This window comes from Triturus cristatus, chromosome 3_1 (assembly GCF_964204655.1).
Source record: "Triturus cristatus chromosome 3_1, aTriCri1.1, whole genome shotgun sequence".
NCBI lineage: Eukaryota > Metazoa > Chordata > Amphibia > Caudata > Salamandridae > Triturus > Triturus cristatus.
This window is the reverse complement of record NC_140583.1, coordinates 30,198,239-30,220,278: the sequence shown is the minus strand read 5'-3', so window position 1 is coordinate 30,220,278 and position 22,040 is coordinate 30,198,239. Positions and strand designations below refer to the sequence as shown.

The window sequence follows — 22,040 nt, the reverse complement described above, 5'->3', positions numbered from 1 at the left end:
ATCCAGGCAAGCAGAACCTAAAGACCTTCAGAATCTGTGTATCCAGGTCAGCAGAATCTAAAGACCTTCAGCAGCTGTGCATCCATGACCAGCAGAATCTAAAGACCTTCAGCAGCTGTGCATCCATGACCAGCAGAATCTAAAGACCATCAGAAGCTTTGCATCCAGACCAGCAGAACCTAAAGACCTTCAGAAGCTGTGTAACCATGACCAGCAGAACCAAAAGACTTTCAGACACTGTGCATCCAGGCCAGCAGAACCTAAAGACCATCAGAAGCTTTTCATCCAGACTAGCAGAACCTAAAGACCATCAGAAACTGTGCAACCATGACCAGCAGAACCTAAAGACCTTCGGAAGCTGTGCATCCAGACCAGCAGGACCTAAAGACCATCAGAAGCTGTGCACCCGGACTACCAGAACCTAAAGACAATCAGAAGTGGCGCATCCACACCAGCAGAACTAAAGACCTTCAGAAACTGTGCAACCATGACCAGCAGAACTAAAGACCTTTAGATGCTGTGCATCTAGATCAGCAGAACCTAAAGACTATCAGAAGTTGTGCATCCAAGCCAGAATAACGTAAAGACCTTCAGAAGCTGTGCATCCAGGCAAGCAGAACCTAAAGACCTTTAGAAGCTATGCACTCAGGCAAGCAGAACCTAAATACCTTCCAAAGCTGTGCATCCAGACCAGCAGAACCTAAAGACCATCAGAAGCTTTTCATCCAGACCAGCGGAACCTAAAGACCTTCAGTATCTGTGCATTCATGACCAGCAGAACCTAAAGACCTTCAGCAGCTGTGCATCCAGACCAGCAGAACCTAAAGACCTTCAGTATCCTTGTATTCATGACCAGCAGAACCTAAAGACCTTCAGCAGCTGTGCATCCAGACCAGCAGAACCTAAAAACCGTCAGTATCTGTGCATTCATGACCAGCAGAACCTAAAGACCTTCAGTATCTGTGCATTCATGACCAGCAGAACCTAAAGACCTTAAGAAGTTGTGCATCCAGACCAGCAGAACCTAAAGACCGTCAGTATTTGTGCATTCATGACCAGAAGAACCTAAAGACCTTTAGAAGTTGTGCATCCAGACCAGCAGACATCAATACTGTAAACTATATTTAGGGCACAGTATTTCTGTCTGAAGATACTCTGGTACCACCACCACCTCACTCCTAATCACACTGTCTCCTACTTCACAGGGTGGCTCCTGTGGACATGGACCCTCTTGTTACACATGGGAAAGGGGCAGCCGCTAAACTCCACGAGTCATACAGAGCCCGTGCCCGCTTCTCTTGCTGCTCAGATGACAAGGCCGGTGGTTCCACCTCGCACAAAAGTCCATTCCTCGCAGAACTCCAAAGGATTTGGTATATTATTATTCTGCGCTTCTCTAGAAAGACACTTTAGAACTAGGGCCCTGAATTGACGGATATCCTGTCCGAGGTATCGCTAGTCTTGCGGGTTATAATGCACTTGTAATAAGTCTGCTGGGACATCGTCCATGTTTGTGAAGGAGTTTCCCATCCCCCAAAACTGTAAATAAAGCCCAAAGACTTGGCATCTACTTGGAGCCCCAAACACACCCTCTTCAGATACTAGAGAACATGAATGACTTTGATTGAACATAATAAATTAAAGCCGTCACAAATGTCCAGCACGCCTGGATTTGGAAGGGTTCTAGAACGCAGAGCCTCTAATGCTTAGAAGGATGACCGAGTGCATAAATGTATACGTGGAAGGTTCCAGAACGCTGAACCTCTTTTGCGTTGAATGTTCTAGAGTTCAGAACCTCTCATATGTATAAAGGATGTAGAGTGAAGAGCCCTGTAGACATTGAGCTATTTCAGAATGCAATCCCCTTGTATGTCGAAGGGTTCCTGAGTTTGGGTGTTCATCAACATGTGAGCATTCTATTAGGTTCTGTGTTTCCAAAATATGGAGGATTCTGGAGCTCCAGGCCTTTTGTATGGACAAGGGGTGTTGTCCCAAAGTTCTAGAAGTATTCCAGAGCGCATTGCTTGTTCTACCTAGAACACGGGCCCTTTCATGAACCAATATATTCAAAAGCGCTAAACCGCTTCTATGTAAACGATTCCAAATCATATTTTACGTGGACGAGTTTAACACAAACAAAGCCTCTAAATATGGAAAGAGTCTAGAAAACAGGTCTGAAAATAAAAAGGTATCTAGAGTACACAACCTCTCAAATATAAATGTACTCAGAGCTCATAACAACTCCACAGAAGGCTTTTAGAGCACATGAACATATTCTAGAATGCAGTGCCTTGTACATGAAGTGCTTCATAGCAGCACGATACATAGAGTGTTCTAGGGTTCAGAACCCGTCGCACAGAAAAAAATTCTAGAGTGCTGCGCTTATCATCTTATTATATAATGTTTCTAGAGTGCAGGTGTTTTTACTACTGGTTTTAAGGTGGAAGCCATATTTTAAAAGGAAGAGTTCTAGGCTGCAGAGCCTCATATATGAGAGGGTTCTAGAGTGCAGGTGTTTTTACTACTGGTTTTAAGGTGGAAGCCATATTTCAGAAGGACGGGTTCTAGGCTGCAGAGCCTCATATATTAGAGGGTTCTAGAGTGCAGGTCTTCTCACTCGTGGACGGCTCCTATTCACTGCAGGATTTTACAAGGAAGGCTACTAGATTGCAGGGTCTCTTACATGTGGGAGTTCTAGAATGCAAGACTTCTTACGCATCGAAAGGTTCTAAGGTCTAGACCATTGTTAACGCAAAGGATTCTATGCCACAGAGCCTCTTGCATATGTCAGGGTTCTAGAATACACCTCCTGTACAGAGACAACTTCTAAGCTCTAAGTCATTATTTACAAAGAAGGATTCTATGCCAGAGCCTCTTATTGAAGTAAGGGTTCTAGAGCGCACCTCTTTTAAAGACATGTTCTAAGCTCTAAGTCATTATTTTCAAAGAAGGATTCTATGCCGCAGAGCCTCTTATTGAAGTAAGGGTTCTAGAGCGCACCTCTTTTAAAGACATGTTCTAAGCTCTAAGTCATTATTTACAAAGAAGGATTCTAGTCCACAGAGCCTCTTATTCAAGTAGGGGTTCTAGAGCGCACCTCTTCTAACGAGACAGGTTCTAAGCTGTAGGACATTACTTACAAGGAAGGCTCATATGCCGCAAAGCCTCTTGCATGTGAAAGGGTTCTCGAGTACGTCCCTTCTTACGAGACAGGTTCTAAGCAATAGGTCTCAATATTTACAATGTAAGGGTTCTAGAGTGCAGGTCTCCTCAACTCCTGGGCAGGTTCTAGGCTGCGGATCATTTTTTACAATGAGGGATTCTAGACTGCGGAGCCTTTTGTGTAAAGGAAACTGGAGTATTCGGATCTAACTTGAAGGCCCAGTCTTGTCATTAAGTCAGGAATAAGTGCGATGGAACGAGGAAGAGAACCCGGAAGTAGATTCATGAACAAAAGGGAGGCTGAGGCAAAACTAGTCGATGTTGAAAGTGCAGGTGGCATGAGAAGGGCAGAGAGTTCCAAGGCAAGGGAATGGAATGGGATTGGATGGATCAGGTGCTTGGGGAACAGGCAGAGGACAGGAGCAAAGCGTGACCTTAGGAATAAGGAGAGGAGGAGACAAGCCAGTAATAGGGAGTGGAAGGACAGAGCAGGAACCAAGGAGTACTCAGTGGAAGGACAAAGCAGAACCTACGAGTACGTTGTGGAAGGACAAAGCAGAACCTAAGAGTACGTAGTGAAAGGACAAAGCAGGAACCCAGCAGTAGGGAGTGGAGGGACAAAGTTGAAACTAAGAGTAGGGAGTAGAAGGAGAAAGCTGGAACCTAGGAGTAGGGAGTGGAAGGACAAAGTGGAACCTAAGAGTAAGGAGTAGTAGGACAAGTCAAACATAAGAGTACGGAATCGAAGAACAAAGTTGAACATAAGAGTAGGAAGTTGAAGCAAGTGAACCAATTAGGGCCACCCGAATCACTCTCGACCTCCTCTTGCCTTCCAATAATGAAAAGTCGATGACGCAGTAGAGAATACAAGCAAACTAGTTTATTCACAAAGTACACTGCAGTGGAGTCCAATCTGACCAGCGTCCTATGATGGCTGACGAGGGACTGCCTCTAACAAGCATAAGGTTACATTATGTATGTTGTGGAGCTCACAAAGACCCGCCTACTTTGGAAATACAATGAGGGTACAGAACAGAAGTTTCAATTCCGCAGCCTGGTACTAGCTATCTACTGCTCAATGTCGTCTGGCTTATCTTCCCCACTAGACAGGTGGGAGAAGGCTTCCATGTAATAGAAAAGGCATGCGTTAATGAGCAAGATTCAGATTTGAAGAAATTAAACTTACCAAGGACCATTTCTCGTAAATGATTAAGAGCAGTTTCGATTATAAAAGAAAATGGCGTCTTCGAGAGGTAAAATGGTGGCATAGATGTCAACCTAACAAACGTAACATCTGCGTTTACTGTGTCTACATACAGTATGCATATATAATGTATTAGCTATATAAATGCTAACATAATATTGTGTAAAGTACGAGTAATATGACAATATTACGTTTTAACAGACAATAATATGTCCGGTACGAATATGTATATATGCATAGCCAACGTAAAGAAGAAAATGACACTAAACATTAGCAATACAAGGGACATTGGGAATTGAACCTGCAAGAGAAAGGGTTGAACCAAAAACCCCTTCATCGATTTGCATAAGAGTATCAAACTTTTTTTGAAGCATTATAGTATCATTAGTATCATGAACTGAAATCCTTTTGGGACATATGTAGCACAGTATGAGCCACATTGGGGAAGACACTGAATCAAAACACAGCAACAAATTAAAAGGACAATGAAATAGATCACCTTTTCTAAAATCCAACCCCAACCACCAAATAAAGACCAGCTCCAATTACCGCTCTCCATCCCGCGAACATTTTCCAAAATGTCTAAAATATGTTGAGTAGTATTCTTTCCCAGATTTGTGATACCGACCACACACTGCTCTCCTATTATTGCGCATGCACCACTGCTCTTGGCTAAAATAAAATACACTGCATATCTCGTCTGCTCAGTGTATACGCTCATACTTTCTAACTGGGTGGTGAGGTCACGTAAAGCTGCTACCGTAGAATTAGATGAAATTTGTAGTAATGGGTATCACCAGAACACTCCTGGACCCAAAACATTCCCCCTCCCACCAGCAAAAACAGTGATATGAAAACAATACAGAACACCTTCTTTTCGAGCAACCAATCGAAACTGAACTGCCCCGGTCACAGGGCAACAAAAGGCTCTTAATTATTTACAAGGGGTCGACCAAACCGATACATGTTCGCCATAAATTTACAAAGAGAATCATCAGAGAAAGACACGGTATTCAATGGAACCAACAATGGAAAAGACACAAAAAGGAAAAAAAAATGTCAAAACGTTGAAACGATCAGGGTCCGTTACAAGCCTCCCTGGCAGGCTTCTATTGTTCAATTCCTTGGTGGTGCTATTAAGCACTTCACGGTGGAGCCACACTGTTGCAGCCCATCGGCAAATGTTCACTGTTCTCAGGATAGGGCACGCTCCCTCCTCAGAGGATACCCTCAACTTATCCTGTCCTGCGTCACAGACTGCGCACCAATTTTCTGATCCCTAGTCTAATGGGAAAATAAAGAAACAATAGGCATTGGCACCAATCTTATCCAATGAAGTCCATCCCTAAATACACTCACTTTTCTTCTGGTGCACTACCCTTCCGTCGAGGACGCAAATTGTACCTTTCTATTCCAGGCACTGTCTCGTCAGGGAGAAGAATCTGAAATTCAGGGGGCGTTGGAGACCGAGACTTGGGCTCCTGCGGATCATATATAGAAGAAGCCTGGGCAGCCCTAATATCTGGGGCAACTGCCGCTGTCAAAACTGCCTCTCTGTCTTCCTCCGTCTGCGCCAGAGTCAGCTGGGCATCAGAAAAGGGAACAAAACGTGGAACCTTCTCCGTTCCATGGTCCCCTATATGCTCTTTCACCCATCGGTCATAGGGGACGGGGAGCGGCACTCGCCGGCAGCGAGAGGTACGAATCAAACGCTTCCTGCCGTCCACTTTCACTGCCGTCCTTGTCGTGACGAGGACCAGATATGGTCCTTTCCACCTGGGTTCCAAGCTGTCTCGTCTCTGGAAGTTTTTCACAAGGATGTAGTCTCCAGGCTGTATGGTATGCCCGGGCCCCTCTGGTGCTGGAGGTAAAGCTTCATGTATCTCTTGAAGAACAGAACGTAAACCTTTAGTGAGATCATATAAATAATCGATTAATAGAGGATAATCAATTTCAGAATATTTTTCGGTTTCGGGATGCACCACACATTTGAGGGACAGCCAAAGACCACCTCATAAGGCAATAATCCAGCTCTAGAATGGGCTGTGATTCTGGTGGACAATAAAGCAAGGGGTAATGCATCTGGCCACTGCAACCCAGTACTTTCCTTAATCTTAGCTTGAGAGTACCATTGTACTTCTCAACTAAACCTGCTGACTGAGGATGATTTGCTGCGTGGAATTTTTGCTTGATGTGTAGACCATCACACACCATTTGGATCACTTTTGCATTAAAGTGACTTCCATTGTCACTCCAAATTAAACGGGGCAAACCGTAGCGCGGTAAGAACTGCTCAATAAGAGCCTTCACCGTCGCCATGGCTGTTTGTTCTTTCATTGGGTAAGCCTCAATCCATTTGCTAAATGCACAAACAACCAATAGCACATATTTCAAATTATTAACTAGTTGCATCTCGATGTAATCCATCTGGAGTACCTGGAAAAGGAGAGAAGTTGATGCAAATTTACCAGAAGGTGTAGGAATACCTTTTCCAGGATTGTGCTTCATACAAATCATACAGTGTTTCACTAAGTGTGCAGCAACCTTTGGGATATTATCATTTTGCCACACAGGATCCAATAACCTACATATTCCCACAGCGCTAATATGAGCTGGACCAGTATGTGTAACTACGGGAAATGCATATGCATCAGGCAACATCCATCTCTGCTTCTCGGAACTATCAGTCCAACACCCCTCATCGTCTAAATCGCCCTGTACTTTCCTGCCACACACTGCCAACTCCTCAATTGTTGCCTCACTCTGTATTTCCCTAACACTCTCTAATGAATTCTCAAACATGGTAACATCTGGTACCCATCTAGCAGGTCCTGCCACAAACATTTTTGTTGTTTTTGACCTGGCTGTCCCCTTTGCTATCTGCTCTGCAAAAGCGTTTACCCTCCCCACATCATCAGTGATTGCTTTATGGGCACCACACTTCACTATTGCCAATCCTTTGGGAAGGGTCAAGGCTGTCAAGAGCCTTTATATCAGCGGACCGTTTTGAATCTTTGTACCATGTGAGGTCAAGAATCCTCACTCCGCCCAGAGGCGTCCAAAATTATGAGTCACCCCGAAACCATACGGACTGTCAGTATAAATATTTACAGTCAGTCCTTCACTCAATTCACATGCTCAAAGAAGGGCTATCAACTCCACAAATTGGTAAGGCACACGTAATGTCTCAACTACAGTGCACAGAGTGTTAATAGCATACGCCGCTGTGGTGGTGCCGTCTGACAATTTAAAACAAGAACCATCACCATATAGTTCCCCCTTGTGGATCAAATAAGGGAACGTCAGTCAAGTCTACCCGTCCCTTCGTCTCTTCTTCAGTCTGGAATAGACAATCATGGACATCTGTGTCCTCATGTTCCGAAGGGAGAGGTAGTAACGTGGCTGGGTTCAGAATGGCACATCTTGCGATATGAGGTGCAAAGAGAGTCAACTCATAACCGGTCAGATGAGCACTGGTAGGGTACTGCGTCTTTGTCTTGTTCAAAAGTACATCCACAGCATGGGGCACCATTACTGTGAGATCGTGATTAAGAACAAGCCCTGCCGACTGTCGTAAAGAGACCGCTGCAACTCGTGAGGGCTCTGGCGACAGGGTCAAGCATAGCAGAAAAATAAGCACACGCCCTCTGCTTACCTCTAAAGGCTTGTGTTAACACCGAAAGAGCACACCCAGCCGTGGCGTGTACGTACAACATGAAGGCTTCTTATAATCAGGCGTACCAAGCACAGGTGCAGAGCAAAGCCCAATTTTTTATTGCTCAAAAGCATGCTAACATTCATGCATCCAGGGCAAAGGTTCATGCACATCTTTATTTGTTAGGCGAAGCAAAGGCTGCATTAATAAATAATAAGCGGGTATCTAATGTTGACAATACGAGGTGATGCCTATGAAAGCACACACATCCCTCTGAGTCACAGGGACAGGCACCTTAACAATGACATCAACTTGTTCAGGTGTTAACCTCCGACCCTCCTTCAACAGCAGGTGACCTAAATAGGTGACCTGCTGTTGACAATATTGGAATTTGGAAAGGGACACTATGTCCTTTATTTGCCAAATGCTTCAACAATTTTACCGTAGCCTCCCGACAACCCTCTTCAGTATCGGGGGCTATCAGAATATCATCCACATACTGCAATAATACATTACCTGCAGGAAGAGAGAGAGAGAGTCCAATTGACTTTTCAATGCTTTGCTATAAATACTGGGACTTTCTGTATACCCCTGAGGAGCTCAACAGAATGGGAAGCATACCAGCCAGAGGAAATCCGAACAGATTCTTACTGTCTGGATGGATAGGAATACTAAAGAAAGCATTTCTCAAATCAATCACAGAAAATAATTTAGCAGTGGAAGGAATCATTGTCAAGAGGGCAGTAATATCTGGTATCACTGGTAACTGAGGAACTACTATCCTAGTGATTTTCCGGAGATCAATCACAAAACAATAAACATCAGGATGTACATCAGAGGAGTCCAAAGGTGCCTTCTTCAGAATATTGAGAATGGGGCTATTGCATACATTCGCTACTGTCTCCTCAACTGCCCTCAATTTAATCAGGTCCTGTATAATCCACATCAAAGCCTGCTCCCCAGCCTTTGATGTTTTGTACAGGGGAATACGAGGGAGCACAGCATTATCTTTGACCTTTATAGAAACTGATGGTATCTGCAACAACCTCACATCCTTATCCCCTGTGGTCCACAATGAGGACGGAACATCCTTAAATTCAACAGGAAGCGGCGCGCCCTCTGCCAAACACTGTTTTGCACTAACCACATTACTTCCAAGAGTCATATAAACATCATCCAGGGAACAATAAATAGTAGCATTTAACCTTTTCAACAAATCCAGTCGTAAAATTTTTTACCCACAATTCGCCGTCAACAAAAATGGGGAAGGACCAATAGTTAAAGCAAGAGGTTTGGAAATGGGGCTCACAACCGGTACGCCTGAAAAACCTACCGAAACACTATTATGGCCAGACAGGGCTGCCCCGGAGACCACCGAACAAGAAACAGAGCTATTCATTGCACCTGTATCTACCAAATATTTCTGTGCGGAACCATGCAAATCTACAGTGACATAAAGACCACCCTTATCTACAGGAAATTGGACTAATCCTTTTCCCTGTCCCGGGCTGTCCTAACCATAGGACATCCCTGCAGCTTCATCCATTCCATAATCATCATGATAGTACAGCCTGGGTCATCAAAATAGTTCTAATCAGAACGACCCCCCCCCCCCCCCGAGGATGTACCCACTTGAGCCTCATCCCGACCAACGGCCCAGTTTACCCGAACCCCGCCCTCTAGGTACTGCAAGTTTCTGTAACAAATGTGGACATTCGCTTTGCCAATGTCCCTCCTTTTTGCAATACGCACACTGATTCGGCCCTAGGGGTGCACCGGCTCTACCGGCACCCCGTGACCTCTGAGCCGGACCAGTGTCCCATCCCCTTCCGAACCCTCTTGCAACCTGCTGTAGCAACACCCTTGTTTTCAAATCCTTACTCTGCTTTTCCATCTTGTCCTTTTCCTCATTTTCTCGATGCTCATAGTACTGAGCCATACTCGATATCACCGAAGGGGAGAAGGTAGTCCAAGTGCTCTCGGAATGCTTGCAACAGAGCCGCGATCTTTGGAAGCAAATTCGTAACAAACCTGTTAACAAATAGACTAACACCACCTTTAACTGACAAATCCTGTCCACTGAAATCCAAGAACACCCCTTCAAACCGAGAAAGAAATCAGAGGCACTCTCTCTCCTCTTTCTTTTGATGACATGCTGTTAGCTTGTCCCAGTCTACTCGTCTGGGTGGGATAAGAGAATGAATACAAGTGATAATACGACTTGGCAAAGCCAGAATCTCAGCCCTAGGTTTTTCACCGGGCTTTTGCTTCTTATCCCATACCTTAATCTCATCCCATGAGCCATCCAATTCCACCCTGTGGTCCTGTGTATGGACCTGCCTCCATATATCAACCGGCACCAACAGCCCAAAGAACATCTCTATATCTGCTAGGGTCTTAACTGGCGAGGAGGCGGCCACTGTTAACTCTTTATAATACGCTGTAGGGTTTTTCCTAGGATCCGGTAACTGACTCTTAAGAGCCAGCACCTCAATTCTCTTCCACGGGTTATAGACCCACTGTTCCTGAAAATAAGCTGCCACCCATGCTCTGGAATCTCGGGTGAAAACTGGGATGCACCTCCCTCATTGGAAATTGGGATATACTATTCAGAGTACAGTGATATAATCTTTCTCGATAAAAGTAGCGTCCAACATTACTAAGAACTTCTGCAGGGCCCATACCAGCTGAATTTACATGATCTCGAATATCATAAATAATTTGAGGAGCTGTGCCTCCAATACACTGTTCCCACAAACCAATCAATGTCGCCGACATATGCTGAAGAGCATGTTGTTTTCAAAATCTTCCATCACGCTCCATATATCCTCCACATTATAGAATGGACTCCGAGCCCACTGTGCTGCCTGATTTGCAACCATCCTTGTCTTCTCTTCACCCACATCTGATCGAATCAATACCCGTTCCATTCACTCCATCGGGCCCTCGCACCGGTTTCCCAACACTACACAACACTGCGGCTGAAATGTCTGGGGAAGACACAAGAGATACAGATGACAGTGTCAACAATGGCTGTGTGGTAGGTGTAAGAGAAGGAGATAAATATGAGCAGAAATTGCAGACACTGCTGGGTGCCTGCAGTCACCACACTCGCTGGTTGCGAAACCAGAGGGGAGATAGGTAGGGCTGGAGCCAAATCTGTTGAGTCCACAGGAATACCAGAGGAAAGCGGAGGAGCAACAGAAGACTGAGATGGCAGAACAACAGTATAGATTCTCTGCGGGGTATAGGGAGGTGGGGGACGAGTTTCCAGCAGATCCTCCATAAAAGGATTCTCATCCTCTCGAACAACATAGGACTTATTACAATGTAATCGAAACTTCCTATCTGCACACTCAATATCTTTTTCAGTTTGTTCTTTATCATAAGCTACAGCTTTCTGCACCACTGTCTGCATTGCCTTCTTCTTACACTCCTTCTCGGCTCGTATTAGCCTCCGTTTAACTTCCTTCTGCCATACTTATAAAGTATCAAACATCGACTGCCTATTACTTCTAGCGAATAATTTGTCCTGTAAATAATTCAATTTTTGGTCATCAAGGGTACCATCCAATGGCCACTGAAGCTCAGTATTGTCCCTTGTATACTTGTGCCATAACGTACGCAACATAATAGGGCCAATACCGTGCTTCACATACATTTCAAAACTCGGAGTGCCTTCCGGAGGTGCAGGCTGCCTTTCCTCCAGCCGATGCTCAGAACAGCAGCGGCACTCCAAGCACCACACTTTACTCCAACAAGGCATCCTAGCATCAGACACATTCACTATTCACTCATGCAACACACACATACAATAAAAACGCACACAAACAAAAGAGCTCTCAAAAGCAGTCGTCAGACTGCGCCAAGACAAGTTAGTCCTCAGACTGCACCAAGACCAGATAGGCTCTAGCCCCAGGTCTTTTCAAGATTAAACCAAATTCAACAAGTGGCCTGGCAGAACATTCAAAAACACTCTGTATCACATGGGTCTGCAGACCCTCCAAGTTAATCAAGATGGCGCCGCTCTTACCAGAAATCAAGATAAACTCACCTAGTGCACACAGGTCAAACTAGATTATTCTCCACTGCTGACTCTTCGGACCAAACGGTCAGATCCAAGGGATTCGCCTCTTCAGGACCCCAGCCGAGATGACCACTAGACAAGGAACCACCTGATCAGACAGGCGGGGCGGCTGCGAGAACCAGGCTCTATCATATGGGGATCCCCGAACCGCCCATCTGATCGGACGCAACGCCGACCCCACAGCCTGACTACGGGTGGGATGGACCACCTGGTGGAGTCCCTGTTTGGGCGCCACCTGAAGGAAGTGACCAAACTTGGGCCACCCGGGTCACTCTCGATCTCCTCTAGCCTTCCAATAATGAAAAGTCAATGACACAGTAGAGAATACAAGCGAACTAGTTTATTCACAAAGCACATTGCAGTATAGTCCAATCTGACCAGCCTCCTATGATGGCTGACGAGGGACTGCCTCTAACAAGCATAAAGTTACATTATGTATGTTGCGGAGCCTACAAAGACCCGCCTACTATGGAAAAACACTGGTAGCTGTCGTAATACAATGGGGGTACAGAACAGAAGTTTCAATTCCGCAGCCTGGTACGAGCTATCTACTGCTAAAGGTTGTCTGGCTTATCCTGCCCACTAGACAGGTGGGAGAAGACCTCCATATATTAGGAAAGGCATTCGTTAATGAGCAAGATTCAGCTTTGAAAAAATTAAACTTACCAAGGACCATTTCTCGTAAATGATTAAGTAGCAGTTTCGATTATAAAAGAAAATGGCGCCTTCGAGAGGTAAAATGGTGGAATAGACGTCAACATAACAAACGTAATATCTGCATTTACTGTGTCTACATACAGTATGCATATATAATGTATTAGCTATATAAATGCTAACATAATATTGGGTAAAATACAAGTAATATTACGTTTCAATTCTAACAAAGTGGATGGAACTGGAATCTAGCAGTAGGGAGTGGAAGGACAAAGAAGAACCTAAGAGTAGGGAATAGATGAACAAAGTAGAACCTAAGAGTAGTGAGTGGAAAGACAAAGAAGGAACCTTAGAGTAGGGAGTAGCAGGAGAAAGAAGGAACCTAGGAGTAGGGAGTAGAAGGAGAAAGAAGGAACCTTGGAGTAGGGAGTAGAAGGACAAAGAAGGAACCTAGGAGTAGGGCGTGGAAGGACAAAGCAGTAACCTAGAAGTAGGGAGTGGAAGGACAAAGAAAGAACCTTGGAGTAGGGAGTAGAAGGAGAAAGAAGGAACCTAGAAGTAGGGAGTGGAAGGTCAAAGAAGGAACCTTGGAGTAGGGAGTGGAAGGACAAAGAAGGAACCTAGGAGTAGGGCGTGGAAGGACAAAGCAGAACCCGAAAAGTAGTAAACAGAGCTGGAAACTAAGAATGGGGGTGGGATCTGCCCACTTCTAGGCGCTTCAACCCACACTCCTAGCCCCTCATATTTGTGCTCCTCACTCACATCAGGCAAGAACCCCTCCGAACTCACCCTCAAGAGGGGACCTCACCAGGACACTAGTGAGTCGGGCCTGAGCTGTCAGTCGCCTCTACTGCAGCCAACAGTGTTCTACAGTGTCTGCCAAGGATACCACACCTCAGCCGCTGTCTGCTGCCGCCCTCCCTAACGCTTCAATGTGTGCTGTATAGCGCTCTCACTACAAATCCACCCCTTCGACAAAACATAGGTATGTCAGTACTCACTATATGAGGTGTAAAGAGAGCACACGCTAGGGCCTGACCAGGGGAGTCCGGAGAGACCAGCGCTATCTTCAGAGAGGGCAAGGTGTACAGAAGCTTGACATCTACTCAAACCCTGCTCAAATGAAAACCTTAAACCAATGTCTTACTAAAAAACATTGGACTACACAACACCCCATGTCCGGGACTGTTCCCTCAAGTGCCCTAAAGTTGTCCTTAGATCCCTAATAACCCCAGGCCGGGTGTAGAGAGTAGAAACGCGTTGACTTTTATTAAACAGATATGTCACGTGACCTCATCTTTGAGTTAGTCAGATTTTTTTGAGTAGATGTTTTTGCTCTCGTTTTTTCCAGTCTGTTTTTCCTTTTGAGTAGATTGATTTCCACTCTGTTTTTGGAGTAGTTGTTTTTTGAGTAGTAAAATGTCTGTCTGTGCTTTCTCGTGGGACTCTTGCTTGTAAGGTACAGAGGAGGAACAAAGCTGGGTTTTAGACTATGGTGTCTACAATGGATAAAATATCTTGATCAGAGACAGGGCAGGGACATAGTACGACCAGAACAGTTTAGAGAGGGTGACTGCGACCCCCTGGGTCTGGAGGTAAGTGAGGAGCAAGGGGGCACCCAGAAGCGGCTGAGAATGCAGGAGGAGTGAACATAGACAGGAGGCCTGTGTACAGAGGAGAGAGTCAGGCTGTGAGTGATCTCGGGGCTAGGATGATTGACTGGCACTAGGGGTGTCACTAGGGCAGGCCCCTCTGTCTCATTTGAAAGATTGTGTAAGGAAATGGTGGGGGCTCTTATGGGTCACTAACATCCTGGTTTCTGCATTAACAGCCCCAGCACGCCCGCTAGTGGCCCGGCCCGCCTCATGCCATGGAGAGGTTCTTTAAGAGACACTTTAAGCGGAAGGCTGTGCGGCCCAGTGCCACCGAGGCGTCCCGCTACCGCCGCACCAGTGTTGCCACCAGCAAGGCCCGGCGGCGCTCGAGCGTAGGCCTGCCTTCCACCTCACTGGCCCAGCGGCGCCGCTCCAGTGTCCAGCTGCAGGATCTGCCCCTATGCTTGAGTCAGGCGCCCCTTCTGCCCAGTGTGGGCTCCAGCACCTCCAGGCCCTGCTTCAACCCCAAGATGGCGGTGCAGAAGAAAAGAGGGGCCAGGATCCGCTCCATTGGATCCCACCTGATGGGTTCCTCCATGCTGCTGGCCAGCCTGATCCATGTTCATGAGGAGGAAGGCGAGGCTGGGCTGGAGATGACCTCGGACGTAGAGGACAGCAGCGACGTCGAGGGCAGTGGCGACTTCAGAGGGGTCCTTGACATCGAGGGCAGTGGTGACCCCGAATGCTGTCTAGAGGTTGGGGAGAGTGGCACCGAGTCTGGAGACCAGGCCTCGTCTGTGGAAGATGGAAGCAGCTGGAGCGAGGTGTCTCCAGCAGAGTCTGACGAGGCACTTACTGCCACTGCTGAGGATGGATGTGACGATGACTATGGCCCTCAGCCCATGCCGCGTAGCAGTTGCCCCAAAGAGGCCAGCATTGCCCTCCGGCCCTTCCTGCGCGGGCCTCGCTGCCTGCGGCGTAGCTCCTCTCACCTGCTGCCGGCAGACTGCGTCTACCCCAAGTCAGCCTATGGGTTGTATGGACATTACCGGCGCATCAGCCAGCGGAATAACCTCTGCCCTGGGCCTAGGTCAGGCAGTGGTACCAGGGGCCAGGCAGGCAGGGCCGGTCCTTGTGCCAGGAGGCGAGCGCTGGCCGTCAAGTGGCAGAAATCGGAATCCACCAGTGGGGAAGGTGCTCCCCTCTACAGAACCAGCCCCAACGTGGAGGACTCTGGGAGCACCTCACGTGCAGCTGTGGAAGGAAATGTGTAGGTTGACACCCTTATTTTATACCTTTTGAGTTTTGTGAGCTTGGAAGAAGTCAGAAATAACAGCTGGGGTGTGGAATTTTATAAAAATATCTACTTGTCCGTGGGGCAGGTTGCTTCATAAATCTACTTGTCCTGTAACAAACTCCACTTGTCCCTTTGGTGCCATGTAGTGCAGCAACAAATTATAGCAGCAATCTCATTATGTAAGAGCTCTGATATAGCCTCTCTGATTTTGCCAGGTGCAGTAGTGTTTGAATACTTACAATCCCTTTATGTTGCCACGTTTCCGCAGATCTACATACTGGGGCTGGAGGTATTAGTAAGCAATAGTTCCAGGGTTAGAATACACTTTTGAGTCTGTGCAAACCTACTAACTTGCATGTTTTAAGGGTTATCAACAACTCTTCTCTAATGTCTTCCCATACTGAGAAATATTGGAAATGTATTCCTAACAATGGCAGACGTAAACCTTCTTCCAGACTTGAGAAAAAAGTGGTTGGAGGGAAAGTGAACTTGCAAACACTCAGATTTTCACATAAGAAAAACTACACGTGCATATTTGCTCATGCTAAAATGCAGTTCACATATTTTTTAGGAGTATTATTTCTTGTCCTACTTCGGTTAATTATTGGGAATTCACAAAACCCTTATAGCTTCACTTAATGCAAGGACATATACCATGGGTGCACTTTTGAGACTTTCTTTAATAATTGGGCCCCTAATTTGGTCTGGCGTTGACCATGACCATTTGCGTTTATTAAAATTCTGTCTCTCTCTGTCTCTGTCTCTGTCTCTCTCTGGATCAGCTGGCTTCACTGTGAGTGACAGCATTCTGCTGTTTCACAAGGAGAGCATCGGCACGCACACATAGTAGTTTTGTTCTGTGCCATTAACTACTGTGGTAGCGTGTGCTTTTTGAGACCAAAAAGATTTTTGCTTTTGCCAATGTTTGTTAAAATGGGGAGGGCCCGGCAACTCCCACACCAATAAGGTTTTACAAAAACCATGCCAAAACAAGTCACACATTGACAAAACTATAAAGCTGACCACCAATTTCAGACCTTCTGGCTTTGCCAATGCTTGTTTTTTGTTTTGTTTCCCATAATCTTATTGAAACTGGTTACACAGATTTTTGGGAAATTTTAGCATGCATCAACACATATTACTAAATGATGCGGAAAAGAAATGGGACTCGGAAGTTTATAGTATAGCAAAAAAAAAATTCCTGCTTTTATTTTTTAATGAACATTGTTTTGTTGAAAGAAAAGAATCATCAATTTTGCTTTCCAGCTTCTGCAAATTATTGCATCAAATCAGAGAGCATTCTGGGAGCATTATACATAGCCTCATACTGCTATACTTTGAAAACGTGTGTGCACATTTTTATACTGGAACCAGTGTCAGTAGTGCAGTCAGAGCTTACAACATTTACTTAGAGCGCTCACCCTAATAATAAAGGCTTTCAATGAATGAACCATAAATACAGGTTTGAATGGCATTAAGATATGAACAGAAGTATTACCTTAACTGCAGACAGTGCCCTTCCCTGATCCATAATGTGGTCCTGCAAACGGGCAGCCAAAGGGTTTGTGCAGCAGGGGGTTGGGCCTACTTGTCCTAAGGACAAAATACACATGAAAACCTGTTGCCCTTGACCCCAAACAATATGTCCTGGGCGTCGGGCTATAGGAATTCCACATCCCTTATAACCTCACCGCCTAAAAATGAGCTCTACTCCCCGAAACAGCCTCAGAGCTTAAAAAAATAACTAAAGCATCCCCAACTGACCCAAGAGGCTAAAATCAAAAAATAACTGCAGCACCCAAAAATAATCTCAGCTTTCAAAAATGACCTGAGACCCTAAAAATAACCTCAACACCCAAATATAACCTCAGAGCTTAATATAAATAAAGTATCCAGAACTACCCTGAGAGACTAAAAACAACTCAGCTTTTAAAAATAGCCTAAGAACCTAAAAATAGCCTCAACTGCCAAAAACAGCCGGAGAGCTCAAAAATAACTAAAGCACCCACAACTAACCAGAGAGACTAAAAATAGCTGTAGCACCCAAAACTAAACGTCAGCTTTAAAAAATTACCTGAGAGACTAAAACTAACCTCATATAACCACATAGTTTACAATGACTAAAGCATCCACAACTAACTCGAGAGACTAAAGAAATTTAGCCTTCGAAAAATGAGCCAAGCGACTAAAAATAACCTCAACTCTCAAAAACTGCCAGAGAGCTAAAAAATAACTGAAGCACCCACAACTAACCAGAGAGACAAAAATAACCACAACACCCAAAACTGAGATTACAGCTTTCAAAAAAGCTCTGAGGACCTACAACTAAGCCTGGGCGGAGTTCCACTATGCAGAACTCAGCAAAGTGCAAAAAAACTTCTGCTGCACTACGCAGTGCTCTGTGAGCACCGTAGTGCATTAGATAAATGCTGATCGCAGTGATTTTCAGTGCCAGGTGCTTGCCACACTGCAATCATCGTGAACGGCCCCTGTAACGCACCAACAGGCGCTGCTTCCTTTCGGCCACTCAAGGAGATTTTTACTCATTCGTCAGCTTTCTCAATGCGAACAGATGGTTTTTCAATGCGGGCGGTCACGAGAATATGCAACCTCTCGCAATGAGAAATATAACCGCCTGCGTTGAGAAATCTTACCGGGAGGTTGATTTTCTATGCTCGCGCTCGCCAATTTGATGTTGACGATCGCAAACGAGGAAAAATCTCATCAGAGGTGGATTTTCCTCGCTCGCGGTCGCCAACTTGCAGTTGACGAACGCGAGCGACCGAGGGGAAAAAACTCTGCTACGCTAGGTGGAGTTTTTCGGAACTCCTCGAGCTCCGCGTAACGCGAAGTGTGGAAGACACCGCGAGTGGAGCAGAGTTCACTGCCCAGACGTACCTACAACTAACCTCATATAACCTTAGAGCTTAAAATAGCCAAAGCACCCACAACTAACCCGAGACACAAAAATTAACCACAGCACCCAAAAATAAGCTCAACTTTTTAAAAGGACCAGAGAACCTAACAATAACCTTAATGCTCAAATATAACCTCAGAGCTTGAAATACCTAAGCACCAACAACTAACACGAGATACTGAAAACAACTGATCTTTCAAAAATAACCTGAAAACCTACAAATAACCTCAACTCCCATAAATAGCCCTTGGGCTTAAAAATAACTAAGGCACCCACAACTAACCTGAGAGACTAAAAATAATTGCTACATCCAAAAATAACCCTAGAGGCTAAAATAACCAGAACACTCAAAAATATCCTTAGGGGATACAAATACCCTCAGCACTCAAAAATAATCTGAGAGGCAAAAAAAAGGCCTCAGCAGTCAGAAGTAACCCGTGCACTCAAAAATATCCTTTGGAACTGAAAATAACTTCCACACTCAAAAATAACCGAGAGCCCTAAACCCCGAAATAAGCAGAACCCTCAAAATGTCCTTCATGACTAAAAATAACTCAAGCACTTAAAAATAACCCAAGCACCCAGAATGCCCTTTCACATTGAAAATAACTTTAGCGAACCAAAGGAGCCCACATTTCTAAAAATAACGTTGTCACTCAAAAATAAATAAAAATATTCAAAACTTCCTCAGCACTGAACGATTTCCTGATCACTCAAACACAAACTCAGTCTGTAAATACTCTGCACACTCAAACTGTCCTCAAAGCAGAAAGATAACCTTAGCACCCAACATGAACCCCAGAACCTAAGAATAACACGAACCCCAAATATAAGGTCAGAGTGTAAAATCTGCAGAGCATCGAACAGCGTTGTCAGTCAAAAATAGCTCCAGCATTCAAAAAGTGCCAAAACCCTCCAAAATAACCTCAAAGCCTCAAAATAATCTGAGCTCCCAAATCTCACCTCAGCACAGAATGAATATATGTTATTGTATCAATTAACAAAAATTGTTACAAGAAAGTGCCTCATAAAATATCCTCAAAACATAGCCTGGGAGCCTGAAAATGTCCTCAAAGCCTAAACGTTACCTCGACAAGCCAAACATTATCCAGTTCCTCAAAATCACCTCAACACCCAGGAGTAAGATGAGAACCTAAAAATGAGCAGAACTCTCAAAAGAATCTCAGAGCATAAAAGTAACCTTGTTTTACAAAAGTAATCTTGGGACTACAAGAATTATCCCAGACCTTTAAAATATTTTCAGATCCTAAAAATATCCTTAGTGACTAAAAATAACAGCGCCACAGAATAAACTCCGATCATTTAAACAAGCTAGGTTCCTAAAAATAACACCAGAGTCCGTAAATATCTCCCAAAACTGCCCCAGTGCCTAAAAATAAACCCATGACTCAAAGCAGCCTCATGTCTTAAGATCTGCACTCAAAAACAACTCCAGGGTCTGAAAATAAACCCAGGACCCGAAAAATAACTCGAACCATAAACCTAACATCTGCCTCTGGAATCCCGAGGAAACCCCAGAGCTCAAAACTGACCCCATACCCTGAACTTACTCCCAACAATTAGGGATACCTCGAGGGAATGTCACCACCCTCTGAGTGAGCATCACTCAAACCTGCTCACCCTCCCTGCGGCCCGCAGACCTGCTCGGTCTCAAACTGCCAGGCACCTTGCCCACACCCCCAAGGTGCCGCTGTGCCCCTCCCTCAGAGTCAGTCACACCTTAACCCTGGTGCCCCCCTCCCTCCCCCTTCGTGGCTTAAATCTGCTGTTTCCACCACCACTAAAAACATTACAGTTCACCTCACCTCACCCTCTACCTACCACCCAGTGACGTAACTCCTTTTCTCCTCAGTTGCCTTTTTTGTAATTTAAAAAATGAGTCCAATTCCCTCCAATCACGATTCTGTGCCTCTCACACCCAAGGAAGCGCCTCATACAGGGCACACGTATGACCTCTTCTCACTGAGCCACAAGAGCCGCTCGAGCCACTAGACTTTTCGTATAAACAGCATCACTGCCGACCTCATGTGTGGCACCTAATCAATTCATGGAACGCCAGGAGGCAGCGCTCTGCGTTCTGGGACTTGTAGTTTAGTTGCCCCGGGTTATTAATGCCAACACAAACGAAAACTGCGCAAGTGTAACTCATAACCAGCTTTGAAGTGAGCAGCTGGTAGGGGCAGGCGAGGTTAGCAGATCCCTGCATGTCACCAGGACTCCGTGTTTCACAGGCGGTCCTTGTAATGTACACAATCTTGGGTTCATGGCTTCCGGGAGCGTCTCCCCTGCCCCCTCCCCCCGCACTTTACATTTGGTGACTTGTAATCTATATTTTAGCATATCAAGTGTACATTTACTAACCCTAGCATATAACATGGTGTTGGCCACAAAGCCCGGCCTGGCCGGAGGCGTCCAGATGGGAATGGAGCCCCTTGATAACGATGAATCCTCCGAGTCTGATCCCAGGTGCTTCAGTCAAGCGAAGGCAGCTCCCAGAATGCATCGGTGTCGGACAGTAGTAGATGCCACCATGGCATAGGGTCAGCGGGAGGCTTTGATGCTGCGGCGCTGCCACGTGTCACCCTGAACCCACACCAGCGTCCACGGCTTTTCAGCTAGTGTTGGTTAAGTGCTGGACTTGTAGCTTTTGTCCATCGTAAGCAAAACCTACAAATCCCAGCATGCAAAGGGCTGTTGACCAAAAGGCAAGTCTGTCACATGACATGGAGACCCCGGCCAGACAAGATGGTGGGGTCAAAGAAGCGCAGGTATTTAGGAACAGTTTGTATTTTGTGTGATGGGCGCGTGCTCGACGCCGGCAAGGGGGAGAGAGGGGGTTTATTCACAATGTGTGTGTGGCTGTAGTCTGTAGTGAGATCGAGCCCTGTGTGCTTGAAGGCACCTGTCACTAATGTCACGTAGAGCTCAGCCCCTCTTCGCTATGCACTAATGTTATTCGGATGTTTATCTATTTGTAGTGACCCTACACGGGTGTGATGTGCACTCAGTTTGTAATGACATGAAGGGGAGCCATGCTCACTTCTACTTTTGGAAAGACCCTGCACCGGTGTTACATTGTGTTGTGACCACTGTTGTTACATTGTGCTCTGTTTCTGCTGACCCTGCACTGGTGTTACATTGTGTTGTGTTTGCACCGACTCTGCACCTATGTTACACTGTGCTCTGGTTGCCACTGACCCTGCACTAGTGTTACATTGTGCTCTGGTTGCCACTGACCCTGCACTAGTGTTACATTGTGCTCTGGTTGCCACTGACCCTGCACTAGTGTTACATTGTGCTCTGGTCGCACTTTTACATTGTGCTCTGTTTGTGTTGATCCTGCACTGTTGTTACATTGTGCTCTGTTTGCACCGACTCTGCACCTATGTTACACTGTGCTCTGGTTGCACCGACTCTGCACCTATGTTACACTGAGCTCTGGTTGCCA

At 45.6% G+C, this 22,040-nt stretch overlaps 1 protein-coding gene across 9 annotated transcripts in view; it reads left to right on the top strand.

The window, feature by feature from the left end:
- DGKZ (diacylglycerol kinase zeta) overlaps window positions 1–22,040 on the top strand; it is a 759,825-nt gene that overhangs the window by 255,100 nt on the left and 482,685 nt on the right. For 4 of the 9 annotated variants that reach the window (XM_085646689.1, XM_085646691.1, XM_085646688.1 and 1 more), the window contains exon 2: window positions 14,594–15,627. The exons of 2 other annotated variants lie outside the window; for them this stretch is intronic. In XM_085646689.1, the coding sequence (XP_085502815.1) occupies window positions 14,633–15,627 (995 nt within the window). In that variant the 5' untranslated portion in view covers window positions 14,594–14,632. Of the gene's footprint in view, window positions 1–14,593; window positions 15,628–21,303; window positions 21,361–22,040 lie in introns of those variants that run through there. 3 more of the 9 variants (XM_085646693.1, XM_085646690.1, XM_085646684.1) reach the window with 1 other exon arrangement.